An 18,911-nucleotide genomic window follows, 5' to 3' on the forward strand; every position below is an offset into this window, starting at 1 on the left:
AAAGAACTAAAAAATAATGAAAATAGACACATTGTAGAATTTGTATTTTATTTTTTGTGTTATGTACATATATATATACACATATGAATATGCAGTTTGAATAGAACAGTTGGATCAGTAACAATTGTATATACAGATGCTCCCAGCAATTGAGTCTGCAAGTTTTCAAGTAGTAGTTGTGGATGACATGAAACCGTCCCTCAAAGTCTCTGTGAAAAATGGACAGAAAGAGGAAAAAAAAAAAAAAAAAGTGAATTTGAAAACAATTAATGGCACCATTTTGGTGTAAATAGTTTTTTTTATTATTATTATTGCATGGAAAAGAGCAGCATGGAGATTCTTCAAAACATTTTCTTTTGTATTCCATGGAAGAAAGAAACTCAAACAGGTTTGGAACAACATGATGGTGAGTAAATGATGTCCAAATCTTTTTTCTATACTGATAATGTTAATGCAAATGCTGTATTTGTGCTTTGAAACGTACTGTTAATGTAGTGATCTGCTGAGACATGGAGCCATTCCCCGTCTGTGTGTTGTCTTCATAGATCACTCCCTCTAGAAAGCCTGAGTTGAGGTAGCCTTCACCAGTATGGTATTCGTCATCCTCATTGTCCACGCCCACACTGAATACCTCCCTAATCCTCGCGGGAAACAGACAGTCCAGTAGAACCACCACCAGACCAATCACAGCGCACAGCAAACCTGATCATAAGCACCAAACACAAAAAAAGATTATTCATTGGCATTGACAGTTCCATGAAGAACCTTTGCACAACCATTGCACAAAAGGTTCTTTGTAGTGGAAGAAGGTTCTTCAGATTATGCTCTTTCCAAAATGGTTCTTTGAAGAACTGATAACTGAAAGGTTATTTGGGGAATTTAAAAATGGTTCTATGACATCAATGAAGAACATTTTAATAATCTAAAGAACTGCTTTTTCCACTATAAAGAATCTTCTGTGAAATTGAAAGCTTCCATGGATATTAAAGGTTCTTCATGGAACCTCAAATGTCAGTAAAGAACCTTTATTTTAATTAATACTGCACTAAAAGGTTCCTCAGACTGAAAATAAAAATGGTTCTTTAAAGACCTGTTTACCTAATATGGTTTGCCAAAAGTATTGGCACCACAGATCACATCTATATCATATTATATCGTATTTTATATGTATTTACCAAGTCAAAAACTTTTGAGAGTGGTGCGCTTTCCCATAAGAAGCATTTACCTGTAGCCAAAGCGATCCAGAAGGAATGGCTGTAGTCTGTCCTTAAGGACTCTGCACCTATACTGAAGTCACATGAGGTCACGTTGAATATAGTTGAGAAGGAAGCCATGGAGAAGAAGATGAAAGCAGCCGTGGCTATCATCATGTACCCGGCGTAGAGGATGACAGGCATTGAGAAGAGGATATTGGCCACGAGCCAGCAGCAAAAAGCCATCCTGTGGGAGAAAGCCATTCTGTACTTTAGCTTGTTTGCATTTGTTGAATAGGACGGAGTTTCTTTACACTACAGTAAGACATTGGTGCTGTCTGTGTGTTGGTTTACCACAGATTGGCTGATGCGAAGCGACCTGAGTATCTGTACTGGTAGATGAGGCTGCAGGCGCTGTTGCGAGTGAACTTCTCTGCAATGTAAAGGATGGGGTTGGGAAGACCTCGTTCCAGCGCGTCGCCGTACTGCTCATCCACGCTGCTCGACCACCTGAAGATCTCATTGTAGTCAATGGTCTCATTTATCTGTGATACTGGTTCGCCTGTTGGAACGGATATCGAAAGAACCCATGAAACCTGAATTGGAGTCATAATCTTCTTGAAAAGTGGGCCATAAATATTGTTGACTCATATGGTTTACCTCTGAGTGTGATGTTTATGCCATACAGCCCCACATGAAGTCCCACCTTAGCAGACACCACAGCGTTACTGAAGGATTTGTAGGTGGCATTGGCCTTCACACTGGCTTCAGCCCAGTCTCCAGTAAAATTCAATGCTGGAGTAGACAAAAATAATAAATAATGGAATGAAAATGTAGGCTATGTTACACAATTTCAGCAGCTCTTATGTAATGACACTAGATAATTGGACTTAAACGGATATTTATTTCTATTGTTCCAGTTGAATTTTTATACTCTTACTCACACTTTTATGAATGCTTTTTCATTATTTAACAAATGTCAAACCAAACCAATTAAATTTAATAAAAGACACTCTCTGGTAATCACTTTGACCTTGGTTAAATATCGTTGGAAAAAATTGTGAAATTAGAGAAAAGCAAGCATCTTTTGTTGTCTAATGCAATGCAATTCATGCATTTTACGTTCATGTTAAATAGGAAAATATTTTTGAGGCAAATTTAAAATCTCTAGCAACAACTAGATTTCCAGATTAACTTATCAAAATACTTGAAATACTCACCTACTAAAACAACTCCAATAAATAAACTAATGATTATCCTGAACATCCAGAACAGTCTCTGAAAAAGAGAGCATTTTATTTTAATATTCTTCTCTTTCGCAGTCTTTTTTTCCCCCCACAAATTGACACAATTTTTCCAATATGAAGAGCTGATGTAAAAGACTTTTGGTTTTGTAAATGAACAAGGGCACAAAAAATGTCACTAAATTGACAAAAAATATTCCAGATATGTAATTTTTTGTCTATATGGTGTTACTGTACAGACCTTGAGATTTAAAAACAGAACAGAAAAGTAATCTATTTCCCTCAAAAATTCACATATTTGTAAAAATAGGGGAAAATATTAAAAAACACTGAACAATGTACAATGAATCACATTCTACCAGATGGTTACACAATTTGAGACATTTTGGATGGCATAAAGTTTTCCAAACTATATGAAATCATTTGAACAGCAATTAGGTTTCTAAAAACTTGCCACATAATTTAAACTATAATTTTTTAAAAGCTCTCACCCTTCGATCATCTCGCATCCATATGTATTATTGATCCTTATTAAAGCTGTAGAGACATAAAAAGCTTCTAAACTGATCCGACTCACCGATTTGCCTCGTATTCCCGGTAGAATGAGGAGGAAGCTGACAGCCAGAACCGAGAAAACCAGGATCACGACCAGCAGGCTGATGTCGAAGATGAACGGGCTCCTTTGTAGCGAGTAGAACGGGTAAATGCCATCGTAGAAAGTCATCTTCCCTCCACAGGCCAGAACTAAAGCTGAAAGCAGGACAGTGTTGGCCAGAGGCTCAGTTACCTGAAGATAACAGTCTAGTGTGCGAGTTATACAGTGACTTTGAGGGGGTCGAAATATGTTGAAGTGCGTCGAGAGAAACCCATACTCGAGCTGATATTTGGCCGCCAGTAGAAAAGTTTGCAAACTTTCTTAGATTTTTTAATTTTTTGTGAAAATGTAAAAACAGGCTAAATAATGACAGTTTTATGTTTTGTTGAAATATCGCCAATGCTTGAAAAACGTTCATCCGTTTTGTAGTTAAAAATAAAATGTAGCCTACTTTTTAAGACCTTCAAATATGTTTCCTTCATTACGGAAACAACCCCCGTAGTTCAGCCCATCTCTCTCACTTCAGATCCGTCTTTAAAATCTATAAAATTACTTCAAATACACAGAAAGCGCTACTCAGCAGCCCGTTATAATGCAAATGATCCCGCTCAGCTAACCGGTCCAGGTAAGCGCACCTTGAGGTGATTGTTAACGTGAATGACTTTGATAACCGTAAATCAAAAGAAACTGGATCTTCCTTTAAAGACTGACATAACTGATGTTACTTAGCAGGCATTTAGAAATCCCTATCCTACGACAAAGCCGCATTGCAACTCACCTGTGGACGCAACGAGAGCCGGAAAAATATGTGTCCTGAAAATAAGACGGTGCTCATCTTTTAAAGGATCGCACTTCCTAATAACAGCTTTGATTTGCATTGATTGGTATTCCCAAAGAAAGGTGTCATCCGCTCATGACCAGCCCTTCAACATAAACAGGCAGGTGTGGATGTGGGTCGGACTCTCATTCAGTCACGGACTCTTCCTTTTATTTTCACTGCCATCCGATCTACTCGCGGACAGGTGAGGTCTGCTATTCTGTAGAAAGGCGTGACTGTAATTTCATTTTAATTGGCTAAATGTTTTCTCTGATGTTCCCGATGTGTCAGTCTTAAAGGGAAGTTGTGTCTGCTTGTACACCCAGCAGGTTTCTCTTAAGTGAAGTGCTCTTGTGTTTCATTGGTTTGCAAGAATGGGTTTATGTGAGGTCCTCTGGAGAACTTTAACTGCACTGTCTGTTCTCTGTCAAGCTACTGGTGAGTAGAAATCTATCTGGAAAAAAATGGTGTAGAAACCATTTTCACTCAGAAATTACTAGTAAATTTCACAAATAATTACAAAGAAATGGCATAGAGTTTTGTGACATTTTGAAGTAAAAAGACTTGTGGGACTTACTCTAATAATATTTTTATTTACAATTTTGAAAAAGTAGTTTTACAGTCTATCCATTGTACTTCAAATGTGATAAATCTATTGTATCTTATCTATTGTACTTTGAAATGATAAAAAACTATTATGATTTTAATTATTTTTCAGTTTGATGATCCTCGCAAAATTTTAATGCAGTTTTAATTAAAAATGACAGGCTATTTTCTATGGTCTCAGATTTTTGAACCTCACTTCGTGCATATATGAAAAAACATGAATTTCCACGGTTGCTGTTCCAACCAAGCAAAAATGAATTTGTTCAACCCAAGCTAAAGAACAATAATGTGCATTTGATCAGATATACTGCAGTACAAGATTATGAGATGCATTATATGAATGCTTGGCTAATGATATGTGTCTTTAATTTAGATTTATACAGAGAGAGTGTGTGTAAATGAATAGGTCATTAACTACATTATATGATAATTCACATTTATTATAATGTTGCAAAACTCCCTTTAATATTGAACCAAACAGGTGCCAATTCTGCCATTACCTGGGAAGTTCAGAGGTATGATGGATGGTACAATAATTTGGCAGATCACAATCGAGGGGCTGCAGGTGAGTGAATTCATAATTTTTTAGGCTTTTTACAAAAAATTGAAGGAAAGAAACATCAGGATGTTCTCCCTACAGATGCAGCACTGGTCCGTCTCTTTCCGGCACAGTACATGGACGGCGTGTATCTGCCCCGACAGGAACCGCACCTGCCCAACCCCCGCCAGATCAGTAACATAGCCATGAGTGGCCAATCTGGTCTCATGTCCTACAGGAACAGAAGTGTTCTCTCTGTGGCCTTCGGTGAGTTACGCTTTCATTTAAACAAGGCGCAACCTGTTGATTTCAAGAGCCAGCTCTTTAATTATAATTTCAAATTTTAATGAAGGCGCCCTGACTGTAATTTACCTTAAAGGGATAGTTCACCCAATAAAAATAAAAATTGTACTATTTATTCACCCTCATGCTGTTCCAGTCCTTTCTTTCATGGAGCAAAAACCAAGAAATTGCTATGCAATTGCAATGAATAGGGACTGGAACATCCAAGCTTCAAAACAGATGCAAACGCACTATAAAATGACTCTTTCACTGTATTATTATCTTATGGGTTTAGTCAGACTGTTATAAATCCACCCTGGTTCTCCTAACAGTACATTCACACCGGGCGTCGGCGCTTGATGGAGGGCGTTTCTGAAGCTTGGTGCTGACGCAACCGTCATAGTGACAACAGCCAATCACATTAGTTTTCTGGTGTTGCATGAACGCGATTGGCTAGCGTCTGCGCCAGGGTATTTGCACACGGTGATCTGATTGGCTGACGCCTGCATTGGCCCTTGAAAAGTTTAAAAGTTTTCAACTTCTGCCGCAAGCAGGGCCACGTTATCCTAATGGGCAACATGGGCTGCAGCCCAGGGCCCCAAACACTAGGGAGCCCCCGAGTCAATTCTCTTTTGCATTTTATATATGGTTGCCAACCCGTATAATAGTCCCGTATTTAAGGCATCAGTTTGTCCCGTATTTGCAGGCATACACCGTATGACCACCTAGACCATACAAATAACAAATACATTTTTCTTTTTCCAAATCATTGTTAGAATTGCGACCGTAGCCACTCAAGGAAGGCTTTAAGACCAAGCAGAATCCTCTGCCACCTATCGCTCCTGCTTCACAGCGTGCGGGACTTTCTTTTGTTTTGTTTTTTTGTGAGAGGGACTCGCTTTTTTGTGTTCTGCAAATCAGTTTGGTCGAATGCAAAGACGTGATTATTGATCGTAAGCACAACAACCAGCTAGAAAACGTACTATCTAGGCTACCTTTTACTATTTTGCAATAATTGGACCTAGGCTATAAATGTGAAAGCTTCAAATTCTGTGAGTTTAAAACTAAACTGAAATCTTATTTTCTTACCTTGACTTTTTAAACTTTGTTAAATTATCTTTTGAGTTTTCTGAGGTTATTCTTTTTACTGTTTTTTTATTTTATTTGTACAGCACTATGCTCAACTGCTGTTGTGTTTATCGGTGCTTAATTAATACAAATACAAATACCATGAGGGAAGATGTCTTTCTCTATTGTAAGTTAATGTTGTTAAATAGAGAAACAAAATTATATATTTTTAAAATGTCTATAACATCTAGCGCATTATAAGAAGAGCAGGAAGAAGCCCTTTTAGTGGTGAGTGATATTTAATTATATTTGCTGGGCTGTTGCTGATTTGTAAGATTATTAGGCTACTTGATAATATTGTTTATATATCTTGCACGTCTTACAGTGTTTGATCGCATTTTTCATTTTGATTGGCGTGTAACAGGGAGGAGGGAGGGTTTAGGGGGCCCCAAAAGCTGCGTTAGCCCAGGGCCCTGCAAAGGCTTAACGTGGCACTGGCAGCAAGCAACGGACCCAACACGATGCTACAGACCCACAATTCAGTTCGGCAATTTTTCACATCACTCCATTCAAAGTAAACGAGAGGCGTTGATGCCGACGCCCCGTGTGAATGGAGCGTACGTGTGTTCATTAGAATCATTCATCCTTTTAGATTAGATAAGATTAAATGAGATAAACCTCTATTCGTCCAACAATGGGGAAATTTCAATGTTACAGCAGCGAAGAAAAACTGCAAAGAAGCAAATACAAAAAAAAGGAATCATTCATCCTTTTGAGTCAAATATTTTAGTGAAATGTCATGAAAATGATTCATTCACAAAATGGACTAAATCAGTCAATTAGAATAATAATTATTTTTTGAATATGATTGAGAAAATGGTTAGATTCAAGTGTTTACTTGCTTTATTTTTTCCTTTTGATTGGATTATTTCAGGTTTACACCACCTTTCAATCGAATTCACTTGGCTCAAGCTCAACTGAATCGATTGAGCAGTTTCACTGAAGGATTTTCAGTCTGACTAAGCTATCAGTCCATCAATAAACAGATTATTAGGCTGCATGTAAATGTAGCTAGTGATTGCAGAGGTTGGAACATGGATGTTTTGCATGTCTAAAGCATATAAAGTAAATAAAATAGTCTTATTCAGCTCACCTTTTTACATAAGCAATGAGAAAAGCATTCATTCAAGTGTTTGGTTCTCACGTTTGCGTATCACCGGCTCATCGGTCTCCAGCTGTAACTGTTTCCTCAGTTCAGTGACTGTTGGCGTATGATAGGATCAGATACGCTGGTATTTTGGCTAATTTTGAGTCGGAGTGACTGTCAGGCATCTGAAAGTGAGTTTTGATGAACTGCTTGAACAGACGGTTCAGACCTATCTGTGCACTGTTATTCTAATAAGAATTTTAAACCCTTTTTAGAGCTCTTCAATGATTTCAGTAGATGTTTTCCTGATATTATCTCCTTTTTGTAAAGGATCAAGGAGAATTTGATTCCTCGTGATGGCATGCTCTTTATTATTACATTAGGTTACCATGTGTGGTCTGAGATCTCAGAATCCCGAAGACCTGGTTGCCCACCCGAGTTCATGCATATTAAAGTCCAAAAAGAAGATCCTGTCTTTGGCTCTAACTCGTCACAACCGGTCCTGCTCCAGTTCCAGAGAGCAGAGTGGGATCCGAGCACAGGCAATTGTCCCAACAATCCTCGCACGCAGGTGCGTATGTAGACACAATAGACTGTATGGGATTTAGAACGGACCTGCTGAGTATTTAATTTACACATAATTCATTTCAGGTGAATCACATGACAGCATGGATAGATGGCAGCTCCATCTATGGATCGTCCAGCTCATGGTGCGATGCCTTAAGGGCATTTTCCAGAGGACTGCTGGCATCAGGCTCCTCACTGGACATGCCCCGGCGCAGCAGTGGATACCTCATGTGGAGCGCACCGGACCCCAGCACCAGCCCAGGCTCACAGGAGCTCTACGGTAACATATGGAGCAGCTACTTTAAGTTGTAGCGCATTCATTTATTTATGACTACATGACCAGTAGTCACATGACTAATCAAGGAGTTTTTGTCTGGTAGGACTTGGAATATTTTGCAGTCATGCTTTCTTGCAACGCCCCTTACAAAATTGTACCATGGTATCCATAGATGCCTTCAAAGTACTATAGTAACTGCAATTATTTTACTTCTATAAATCATAAATTAGTATAAGACTGTCACGGTGCACACAGCAGGGGAAGAACGAGGAACACGGAGACGAGGATAAACTCAAATATACAGTCTTTAATATAAACAAGGCAGGGCAAGACAAGTCAGGGCAGACAAACAAACAGGAAAACCGGGAGTAACGAGTAGACCAGACCAAAACCTCACTGAACAGACAGGACTTAAATACAAGGGATAATCATAGATAATTAATCAAACACAGCTGGACAAGAATTAACTAATAATCCCACTAAACAAGGACAGGAAACAAACCAAAAAATAAGGACACATGAGGCGGGAACACATGGCACACACGACACAGGACTGACAAAGACCTTCTGCAAACACTGAGAAGCTTTCAGAATCTTTGTCATTCATTCGTTCATTCACTAGTTTGTTTCTTTGTTTATGGATAAATAAGCACTCTTTTATTTTCTTAATGGATAACTATTTTATTTGTTTTCGTTACCTGTTTTTCCATTTATTTAGTTTCGGACAAATACATTAAACGTATTATTAGTATAAATAAATAAGTAAACAGACTTGTTTATAAAAAATAGTTTGGATTTATAATAATAATAATTAGTAGTAGTAGTGTTTATTTATTTATTTATATATGGATGAATATATAAATAATACATGAATGGAAAAATAAACATAAATAAATTATTAATAAATTAAATAAATTAATTAATTAAATAATAATAATAATAATAATAATAATAATAATAAATAAATTATAAAAATAATAAATTATAATAAATAAATACACATATATATATATATATATATATATATATATATATACATACATACATACATACATACATAAAGTGGTATTGTTGCAACTGTGACTACAGTAATTATCATATTTTATCAGTCACTATGGTTACCGTGGTAAATTTTTGTAAGGGTTTCAGGTAGCATTTTCAGTGTTTTTGCTCCTAATCTAGTCTGTCACCAGGTTCAATCCTTTTGCAGGAGCATGTGTCTGCTAAAACCCATAACAACATCCAGCTGGTACGTTCATGTAAAAAAAAATTACATAACACCAAAATGAGGTATGGCACGTAAAATACTCTAAATAAACCACAGCATTTGTTTAACTCGAATGTGACGCCAATAGACCATCGTTTTTTGAAAATAATATTCAATCTATGTACATTTACCTCTTGTAAATGGCCCCATAGCTAGCAAAACATAAAGCAATAAAGTACAAGAGAAGATGATACAGATCAGAGGAACTTTTCACTTTGCGCGGGTTTAGTGCGAGTTTTATATGCAAAGTGCTTATGAAAATGTTGCAAGTTGTGGTTTTCAGCTGCTGGTTTTGTGTTTTCTCAGAGTTCGGGAATGCCTGGGCCAATGAGAACATCTTTACGGTCACTGAGGGAATTATTTGGTTTCGTTACCACAATTACCTGGCCTCCAAACTGCATACGGAACACCCCTCTTGGTCAGATGAAGAGCTTTTCCAAAATGCCCGAAAGAGGGTTATTGCCACATTTCAGGTAAAGCAGATCCTCTATTACTGACTCACTTTATGTAACAGGTGCCAATTTGGAGGGGCATGAAGCAGTATCCTTCACTTAATATCTCCTTTGAACACTGGCGTATAAATATAAGGAAACATCAGTCTTATTTCTGATTTGACGATCGATCTTTCCTCAGAATATAGCTTTCTATGAGTGGCTGCCAGCCTATCTGGGAATACCAGTAACTTCCTATCCAGGTGAGATTTGTGTGTGTGTGTGTGTGTGTGTGTATGTGCATATGCTCCAGTAGTCTGTGGTTTGTCTAAGTCTCAGACGGCACACCTACTGACCACAGTCTGTTCACTGACCGTCTGAAGGTCACACTACAATATGAGTTTCATTCACTTCCACTTATATGTAGTGGATATTACTAATCATTTTATATTTGTAATATCAATTAATATAGCAAAATGCATTGTTTTTTACTAACTTTACAAAAAAAAAAAAAAAAAAAAAATATATATATATATATATATATATATATATATATGGCAGCGGCTATTTGCACTAAGTGTAAATAGTAATTAGATGCTAATGCTATTAGCGTCTTTTTTTAGAGTTGAAACCCAATTACACATTAGTGGGAGGAATTAGTGTAAATAGCCTTTGCCAACAAGACCGCCTATTTGCACTTAGTGTAAATAGACAATCCGATATATATTAGGGGTGTAACGGTACACGTATTCATACCATAAATTTTCGGTATGTGTCTTTCGGTTCGGTTCGCACGTGTCTCGAACAAAGCAGACAATAAATGCCATTTTGATGCTCTTTGATGTGGCGTGACATCTCTTTACTACTAGTTTTAACGTGAAATATACATGAATGAATTACCCCTCACGTAATCGCTCAATCAGTGTTTCAACCGTGCAAAGATGTCAGTAAAACAACTTGTAAACGAAATGTCACGTAGCATTTCATTTACTGTCAGACTTGTGTTTTGTTTTGCTCCCCATGTGCCTTCCTTGCCCTAGTTTCTCCCTCTATGTCCTTATTTGGTCTCCCTGTTCCTGTCGTCATCATTGGTTTAATAGTTTCCAACTGTGTTTCGTTAATTATCTAGTTTACTCCTCGTTTAGTTCTCTTACTTAAGCCCTGTGTTTCCTTGTCTTCAGCGTCCACTGTTAAACACCATTCTGTGTCGCCATGTTCCCAGGCTTCTCGATCTCATTAAAAACCTTTGTTATTTGCACCACTCCTTCGTTCCTGTGCTCCTTGAGTGACTTGTAACATTTACTTCAGACAAGTCATCAGTGTCTAAAGCTCATTATTTGCTAGAGAAATGAAGTTTAGTGAAGAGCATTTTGTGAAATATTAGGACTAGGCCTATACTTCATTATATTTACTTTAACTGTTAGTGATGTTTTAATTATTTAAAGCATATGTTTAGATAAATATTTTATGAAACAAGTTATGACTCTGTAAATTATTGTATTTCAACTACAAATAGAAATTATACAATTTAAAAGTAAATTTAAAAACAGTTTACATGTTTGCGGATAATTTCTATTTAATTTGAGTGTTGATTATTATAGTTAAACATAAATAGTAATTGAATTTAAGTTTGGGCTCTGTTGTTAATTGTAATGTAAAAGGACTCCCTATAGTTTAGAGCAGAAGCTGAGATAGAAAATTTTAATTATAACCAAAGTCTCTTTAAGACAAGTCATGTCACTCGCCGGCCATCTTTGAAACGTCTCTCGGGCATCCAAGTGCAGCTCCTATCTCTTTGAATGGGGAAACATCAAATTCTCCAATACTGTTCACTAAGTTTACGATTAAATTTCATATTTGAAATCACCAAAGAAATCTGACAACAACTGTGTCATAAATGTTGTTTCTTTTGCTCAAATAGCGTTATGAAAAGCTTATTTTCAGGCTAGATCAGCCAGTGCGCATGCGCAGTCCTAAACGCACGTCTCAGAGCCCTGACTGTTTCTATAGCAACCGGGACTTCTAACGGCAGCTGCAGTGACGCGCTCACTTTACCGATTAGCGATTTGCTCATTCATTCAGAAGGCGGGGCTTCCTGAGGTTGAGCGACCATATTGAACATTGCATTTTTCCCCATTCAAAACTATATGAGTGACAGTTCTTGGGTATTCTTTAGTCTTTGCTATAACTGAATTTATTTAAAGAAAGAGCAATTTGTTCAGTAAACCAATGTAAAAAAAAAAAAAAAAGCAATTACTTTGTTTTCCTCCCGCTTTACCGAAACCATACCAAACCGTGCCGTCAAAACCGAGGTACATATACCGGTTTGTGTACCGTTACACCTCTAATACTGTGTGTATATGTATATATATATATATATATATTAGTGCTGTCAAACGATTAATCGCGATTAATCACGTACAAAAAAGTTTTTGTTTGCATAATATATGTATGTGTGCTGTGTATATTTATTATGTATATATAAATACACACACGTACAGTATATATTTTGAGATATTTACATGTATTTACATGTCTATATTTATATGCATATAATTTGTATTATAAATAAATATATTTAATATATAAAAATAACCTATTTTTCTCAAAAATATACATGTATGTGTTTGTATTTATATATACATAATAAATATACACAGCACACATACATATATTATGTAAACAAACATCTTTATGTTGGATGCCATTAATCGCGATTAATCATTTGACAGCACTAATATATATATGTATATATGTATGTGTGTGTGTATGTATATATATATATATATATATTTATATATATATATATATACAGTGCCCTCCAAAAGTATTGGAACAGTAAGGGCAATTCCTTTATTTTTGCTGTAGACTGAAAACATTTGGGTTTAACATCAAAAGATGAATATATGATGAGAGATTAACATTTCATTTTTTATTTACAGGTATTTTCATCTGGATCTGATACACAACTTAGAAGATAGCACCTTTTGTTTGAACCCACCCATTTTTCATGTTACCAAAAGTATTGGATCATGTGACTGACAGGTGTGTTTTGTTGCCCTGGTGTGTCTTATTAATTGATTATTCAAACAATAAATAGCACTGAATGTCTGCGCTCAGTTTCAGATCCGTGCAGACTGCATTTATATATAAAACTATAGTTAGTTAGACGTGTAACCAACATGACAAGGTTTTATGGACTCATTTTATGGACCAAAGTGATTGAAAGGCTAAAGTTTGGAGAAAGAAAGGATCTGCTCATGATCCCAAACATACAAGCTCATCTGAAACACAGTGTACACAGGTGTACATTATAGTACACATTACACAAGTAATGTAATGGCTTGGGCTTTCATCGCTTCTTCTGGGACAGGCTCATTAATCTTCATTAATGATGTAACACATGATGGCAGCAGCAAAATTAACTCAGAAGTCTACAGAAATATTTTGTCTGACAATTTACAGAAAGATGCAACCAAACTGATTGGGAGATCCTTCATCATGCAGCAAGATAATGACCCAAAACATAGTGCCAAAACAACAAAGGAGTTCATCAGGGGCAAGAAGTGGAAGGTTATAGACTGGCCAAGTCAATCTCCAGACTTAAACCCTGTAGAGTCTGCATTTTACCTGCTAAAGAAGAGACTGAAGGGAGTAACCCCCCAAAACTGAAAGAGGCGAAAGCCTGGAAAAGCATCACAAAAGAAGAATGCAAAAGTTTGGTGATGTCAATGGGTCACAGGCTTGATGCAGTTATTGAAAGCAAAGGATTTGCAACTAAATATTAAGTCTTTTTCACTTTAATCTGTTAATTCTATCTGTTCCAATACTTTTGGTAACATGAAAAATGGGTGGGTTCAAACAAAAGGTGCTATCTTCTAAGTTGTTTATCAGATCCAGGTGAAAATACCTGTAAATAAATATTAATCTCTCATCTCATATTCATCTTTTGATGTCAAACCCAAATATTTTCAGTCTACAGCAAAAATAAAGGACTTGGCCTTACTGTTCCAATAGTTGTGGAGGGAACTGTATATATATATACTGTATATATATATATGTATGTGTGTGTGTGTGTGTTTATATATATATATATATATATATATATACAGACATATACACACATATATTATCATGGTTTTACTAAAGAAGCAACATTTATTATACAAGTTTTTGTAACATACATAGAAAATAGCCTTGTTGATGTTGCAAAATGGTATTAATATCCTGATATTTAATATCTGCAGGCCAAACAGAATATTCCACTTTACAGATATTTAATATAAAGTTACTAGTCTATTATTTTGGTATATTGAACAAAAAAGTGAGTGATTGTGGGCAGACGTGAGCAGACTTTATGCCACAAGTCAAAAGATTGACTAACCTGTGGTCTGTTCAAATCTCTCTCATGGTTTGCGTAAAATGCAGTTGGCTTTGCAGTTGACAGCACGTCGTTGGCATCTACGTGATTACAGGTTAACAGATGCCAAGTCTGTGATTTCTGCTGAGTGCAGTACTGTTCACAGTGGTTAGTGAAAAATATGAACTAATAATGGAATATATATTATGAGCTGAATCACACAGCACTGTCTTTCTGCAGGTTATCAGAAATACGTTGATCCAGGGATCTCTGCTGAGTTTGAAGCTGCTGCTGTGAGGTTTGGGCTGACTCTTGCACCACCTGGTGTATATAAAAGGTACATTTCTCAAATCACTTTTGTAAAACTGATCAGTTGAAAGCCTTTTTAAAATTTTAAAATTGAATTTATTTTAATTGTTGCTGTTGACATAGTAATATTCAAGAATTTCTATTAAAATGTAATAGTCACACTGCCGTTTAAAAGTTTGGGGTCGGTAGGAAGTCTCGAATGCTCACCAAGGTTGAATTTTTTTGTGAAATATTATTACAATTTAAAATAACTGTTTTCTATTTGAATATATATATATACAATAAATAACTGATCCCGCACTTTCAAATGGTAGTGTACATATAAAATCCTCAATTGTACCTAAAATTGTGCGGACTTGTGATTTTGGGGATTCAGAAACAGGACGTGTCACTACAAAAGTGCTGTGAACAACGATGCAAGTAAATCTCCTGGCCTGCGTTTATGCAACACCTTCTGGAGCCGAAATGTGAGTCATGATAAACGGGGTTTGGTTTGGATTATGCAACCATATTATTACAATTTTAAACATATTGGCTTTACTAAAATTTTGACTGATTTTATCCTAAAGAATTTCTATATTTTACACACATATATATATATATGTATGTATGTATGTGTATGTATATATATATATATATATATATATATATATATAAAAATTACATTTTTGTTTAGAAATACCTTTTCAAAATTACTATCAAATTATAATATGAAATATGTAATAATATGAAATATATTTTTGATTCATTACCTGTAAAGTAAAACATTTCAAAAGTTTTTTTGTTTTAATTTTGATGATTAGAGTTTACAGCTCATGAAAGTCAAAATCCAGTATCTCAAAATATTAGAATATTTCTTAAGATCAATCAAAAAAAGGATTTGCAAAGCAGAAAAGTTCAAGTTCTTTAAAGTATGTTCATTTCTGCACTCAATACTTGGTCAGGGCTCCTTTAGCACAAACTCCAGCATCAGTGAGGAATGGCATGGAAGCGATCAGCCTGTGGAACTGATGAGGCACTATTGAGTCTTCAGCTCGTCTGGGTTGTTGGATCGACTGTTTCTCATCTTTCTCTTGAAAATATCCCATAGATTCTATATGGGGTTCAGGTCACCTTGATTTCCAAATGAAAAGCAAAATTTAAATTTATCTGAAAAGGAGGACTTTGGACCACTGAGCAACAGTTCAGTTCTTTTTCTCTTTAGTCCAGGTAAGACACTTCTGACGTGGTCTCTGGTTCAGAAGTGGCTTGGTAGCCCTTTTCCTGAAGACATCTGAGCGTGGAGACTCTTGATGCACTGACTCTCCAGCTTTAATCCACTCCTTGTGAAGATCTCCCAAGTGTTTGAATCAGCTTTACTTGACAGTATTCTCAAGCTTGCGGTCATCCCTGTTGCTTGTGCACCTTTTCCTACCCAATTTCTTCCTTCCAGTCAACTTTGCATTTAATATGCTTTGATACAGCACTCTGTGAACAGCTACAGCTTTCAGTAATGACCCTCTGTGACTTACCCTCTTTGTGGAGGGCGTCAATGTTCATCTTCTGGATCATTGCCAAGTCAGCAGTCTTCCCCATTATTGTGGTTTCAAATAACAAGAGATACCCAGAATTTATACTGCAGAGATGGTCGTTTAATGAAACTCAAATATAAATATTCTAATATATTGAGATACTGATTTTGACTTTCATGAGCTGTAAGCTCTAATCATCAAAATTAAAACAAAAACACTTTTGAAATGTCTTACTTTACATGTTATGAATATAAAATATATATGAAAGTTTTTCACGATATTCTAATTTTTTGAGATGCACCTGTATATATTTTAGAATCCAAACCTGCAGTCCAGTCAGGATGTAGATGAGCTAATAATGGGCATGGCTTCTCAGATCGCTGAGCGAGAGGACAACATCATTGTGGAGGATTTGAGAGGTTAGATTTTTTCCAATTCATTTAATGACATCAAAGAGATCTGCTGTTTAACACATCTTCTCTATTCCTTTTCTCCAATAGACTACATGTACGGGCCCATGCGGTTCTCACGCTCTGATGCAGTGGCTTTGACCATACAGAGGGGGCGTGATTTTGGGCTGCCCAGTTATAACCAGATCAGAGAGAGCCTTAACATGCGGCCGGTCAACAGCTGGGACGAGATCAATCCTAAACTGAATAACACACAGGTGCTCTTACAGCCATTAGCAAGAATCGCTCAATAACAAATACCCAGAATGCACATTACCCAACCACTTATTCTTCAGATAATGCAAAAAACTAGTTTGTAATGTTCTGTTTGTTTTTTGTTTTACTCTTTTCACTGATTTTCAGTTGTTAAGGGAGCTTGCAGAGTTATATGAGAATGATACCTCCAGACTAGATCTATTTGTGGGCGGACTACTAGAATCACAAGGGGATCCAGGTCCAGTGTTTTCCACCATCATCCTGGACCAGTTTGAGCGCTTAAGGAACGCTGACCGCTTCTGGTTTGAGAACAAACAAAATGGGTGGGACATTTTCCTTTGACGATTACTTAAAGGGGTCATGAACTGCCTTTGTTTTTTTTTCATTTTGTACTATTCTCTGAGGTCCACTTATAATGTTATCAAGATTTTTACATCAAAAAACACAATTTAGAATTAATAGGATATTTTCTGTCTTGTTTTTGACCAGAACGCTCTGTTTGAATAGGCGTGGCGGATTTTAGACTTGGAAGTAAACGGAAGTAAACTGCTATGATTGGCTATATAGTTGTGTATGTTTGACAGCGTACTGTACATTCCTCATAGATGGGCCCTGCTGTGATTTAGGTCAAAAACGCATAAATAATTCAATACATATCAAATAACCTGAAAGAAGTTACAAAAGCAATAGGGATCACATAATCAGTTACATAAACAGTTACTCACACTTGTGTTGCGACATTACTATTGGCACAGCATCCTCTTTGAATTTCAATCTTTTTGAAAATCCTGTGTTGTATTGTGCCTTGTTTGTAAATTAATCTGTGGTAAAATTAAGTGAACAAAGGACCGAGTTCTTACTGACACGGTCTGGATCTTCATTAAAAATAAAGTTCATCCACTCTTTCCTTACGTTGGGATCAGAAGGAAGGCAATGCAAACACTGTTTTTCCACAACTTGGCACTGCACATCATCTTGTTGTCTTCAGAGCCATCTTTATTCATTTGGTTTCTGCGTAGACCTGTGCGTTCACCTCTCTCGCAAACACTACATGCGCAAATTGGTGGGCGGGGTTTAACAGGCAGTGATGTAGAAGCAGGTGTTGATCTTCTTCTGCGGAGGCGGTGCTTATCCACAATGTTACATTAGGGGTGACCCCGAATAGTCGACGATTCGATGCTTCTATAGGCGGAGCCTGATTCAACTCCCAATCTCACAGTCAAATATTCGCAGGGTTTTATGATCATGCCATTTTGGCTATATGGCGATGCTCAATGTCTGATTTCACATAGAACTACCGGTTTTCTCCCATTAAGTTAATATACAGCCTATTAAGATAATGCTGTAAATACGAATCTGAAAAGAAAGAAGCTTTAAATAAATATTTTAACATGCGTGAATAAATCCAGCCACCCCTATAGATTTAAGTTTCACTTTCCATAATCTGTGATCGACAGAGGAGCATCTTGGCGGCAGGGATTTAAATCTTTAACACGACTCAAACTGACACAGGCATTATAATGAGAGCACTGTTGTAAAAATTGTTGTGAATTATAGGGTTTAGCTGACGTTTAATGCTATTTTTTTTTATTATCAAATCATAAAACATTTTTTTGTATCTGCGAGGCGTCCGTTACACATTTTCCCTGTGTGTTAACGTTATTTATTATGACTGTTGAATGTCTGACTTGACTCTTGGTAATGTATTTTGCCCCGCCCCCAACATATGATTAGACTATCAGTCGACTATTGGCAAGATTCGAAAATCCCGATTCGACTTTGAAAATCCTTAGTCGGGGACACCCCTATGTTACATCATAGAGTCATACATTCCAAACGCTGTCATTTTGACAGACTTCCTTCAATACACGCTATTTTACTAACGAGAAAATTTGAGTTCTAAACTTAGGCCCAATCCCATTTCTACCCCTTACCCCTACACTTACGTTCACGTGAAGGGGTAGAGGTGTCTCGATTCTCTTTTGGTTGGAGGGGTAGGGATAGGGGGAAGAGCCAGACAGACATTTTTCAAGA

General features: G+C 36.6%; 2 protein-coding genes across 2 annotated transcripts in view; one reads left to right on the forward strand and one right to left on the reverse strand.

Annotated features, from left to right (window-relative positions):
- Positions 1-200: 200 nt before the first annotated feature.
- On the reverse strand, positions 201-3,164 carry LOC306866598 (dual oxidase maturation factor 1-like; the record flags this gene model as incomplete). The annotated part of the gene is made up of 7 exons (XM_079411857.1): positions 3,015-3,164; positions 2,414-2,471; positions 1,854-1,988; positions 1,548-1,755; positions 1,226-1,440; positions 485-702; positions 201-209 (listed from the first exon to the last, which is right to left on the reverse strand). Exons 1-7 carry the CDS (start codon positions 3,159-3,161, stop codon positions 201-203), a joined length of 990 nt encoding a protein of 329 aa, XP_079267983.1. The 5' UTR covers positions 3,162-3,164.
- A 1,059-nt stretch (positions 3,165-4,223) lies between these two features.
- The window catches only part of LOC306866309 (dual oxidase 1-like), a gene marked incomplete at its 5' end in the record, with an annotated part of 31,528 nt that continues 16,840 nt past the window's right edge, over positions 4,224-18,911 (forward strand). Inside the window, 12 exons of the mRNA XM_079411409.1 lie at positions 4,224-4,287; positions 4,937-5,020; positions 5,096-5,260; positions 7,874-8,061; positions 8,142-8,337; positions 9,908-10,074; positions 10,235-10,295; positions 14,633-14,729; positions 15,078-15,168; positions 16,529-16,631; positions 16,713-16,879; positions 17,025-17,200. Coding sequence (XP_079267535.1) covers positions 4,224-4,287; positions 4,937-5,020; positions 5,096-5,260; positions 7,874-8,061; positions 8,142-8,337; positions 9,908-10,074; positions 10,235-10,295; positions 14,633-14,729; positions 15,078-15,168; positions 16,529-16,631; positions 16,713-16,879; positions 17,025-17,200 — 1,559 coding nt within the window. The remainder of the gene's footprint in view (positions 4,288-4,936; positions 5,021-5,095; positions 5,261-7,873; positions 8,062-8,141; positions 8,338-9,907; positions 10,075-10,234; positions 10,296-14,632; positions 14,730-15,077; positions 15,169-16,528; positions 16,632-16,712; positions 16,880-17,024; positions 17,201-18,911) is intronic.

Source organism: Barbus barbus, assembly GCF_936440315.1.
Source record: "Barbus barbus genome assembly, chromosome: 48".
Lineage (NCBI taxonomy): Eukaryota > Metazoa > Chordata > Actinopteri > Cypriniformes > Cyprinidae > Barbus > Barbus barbus.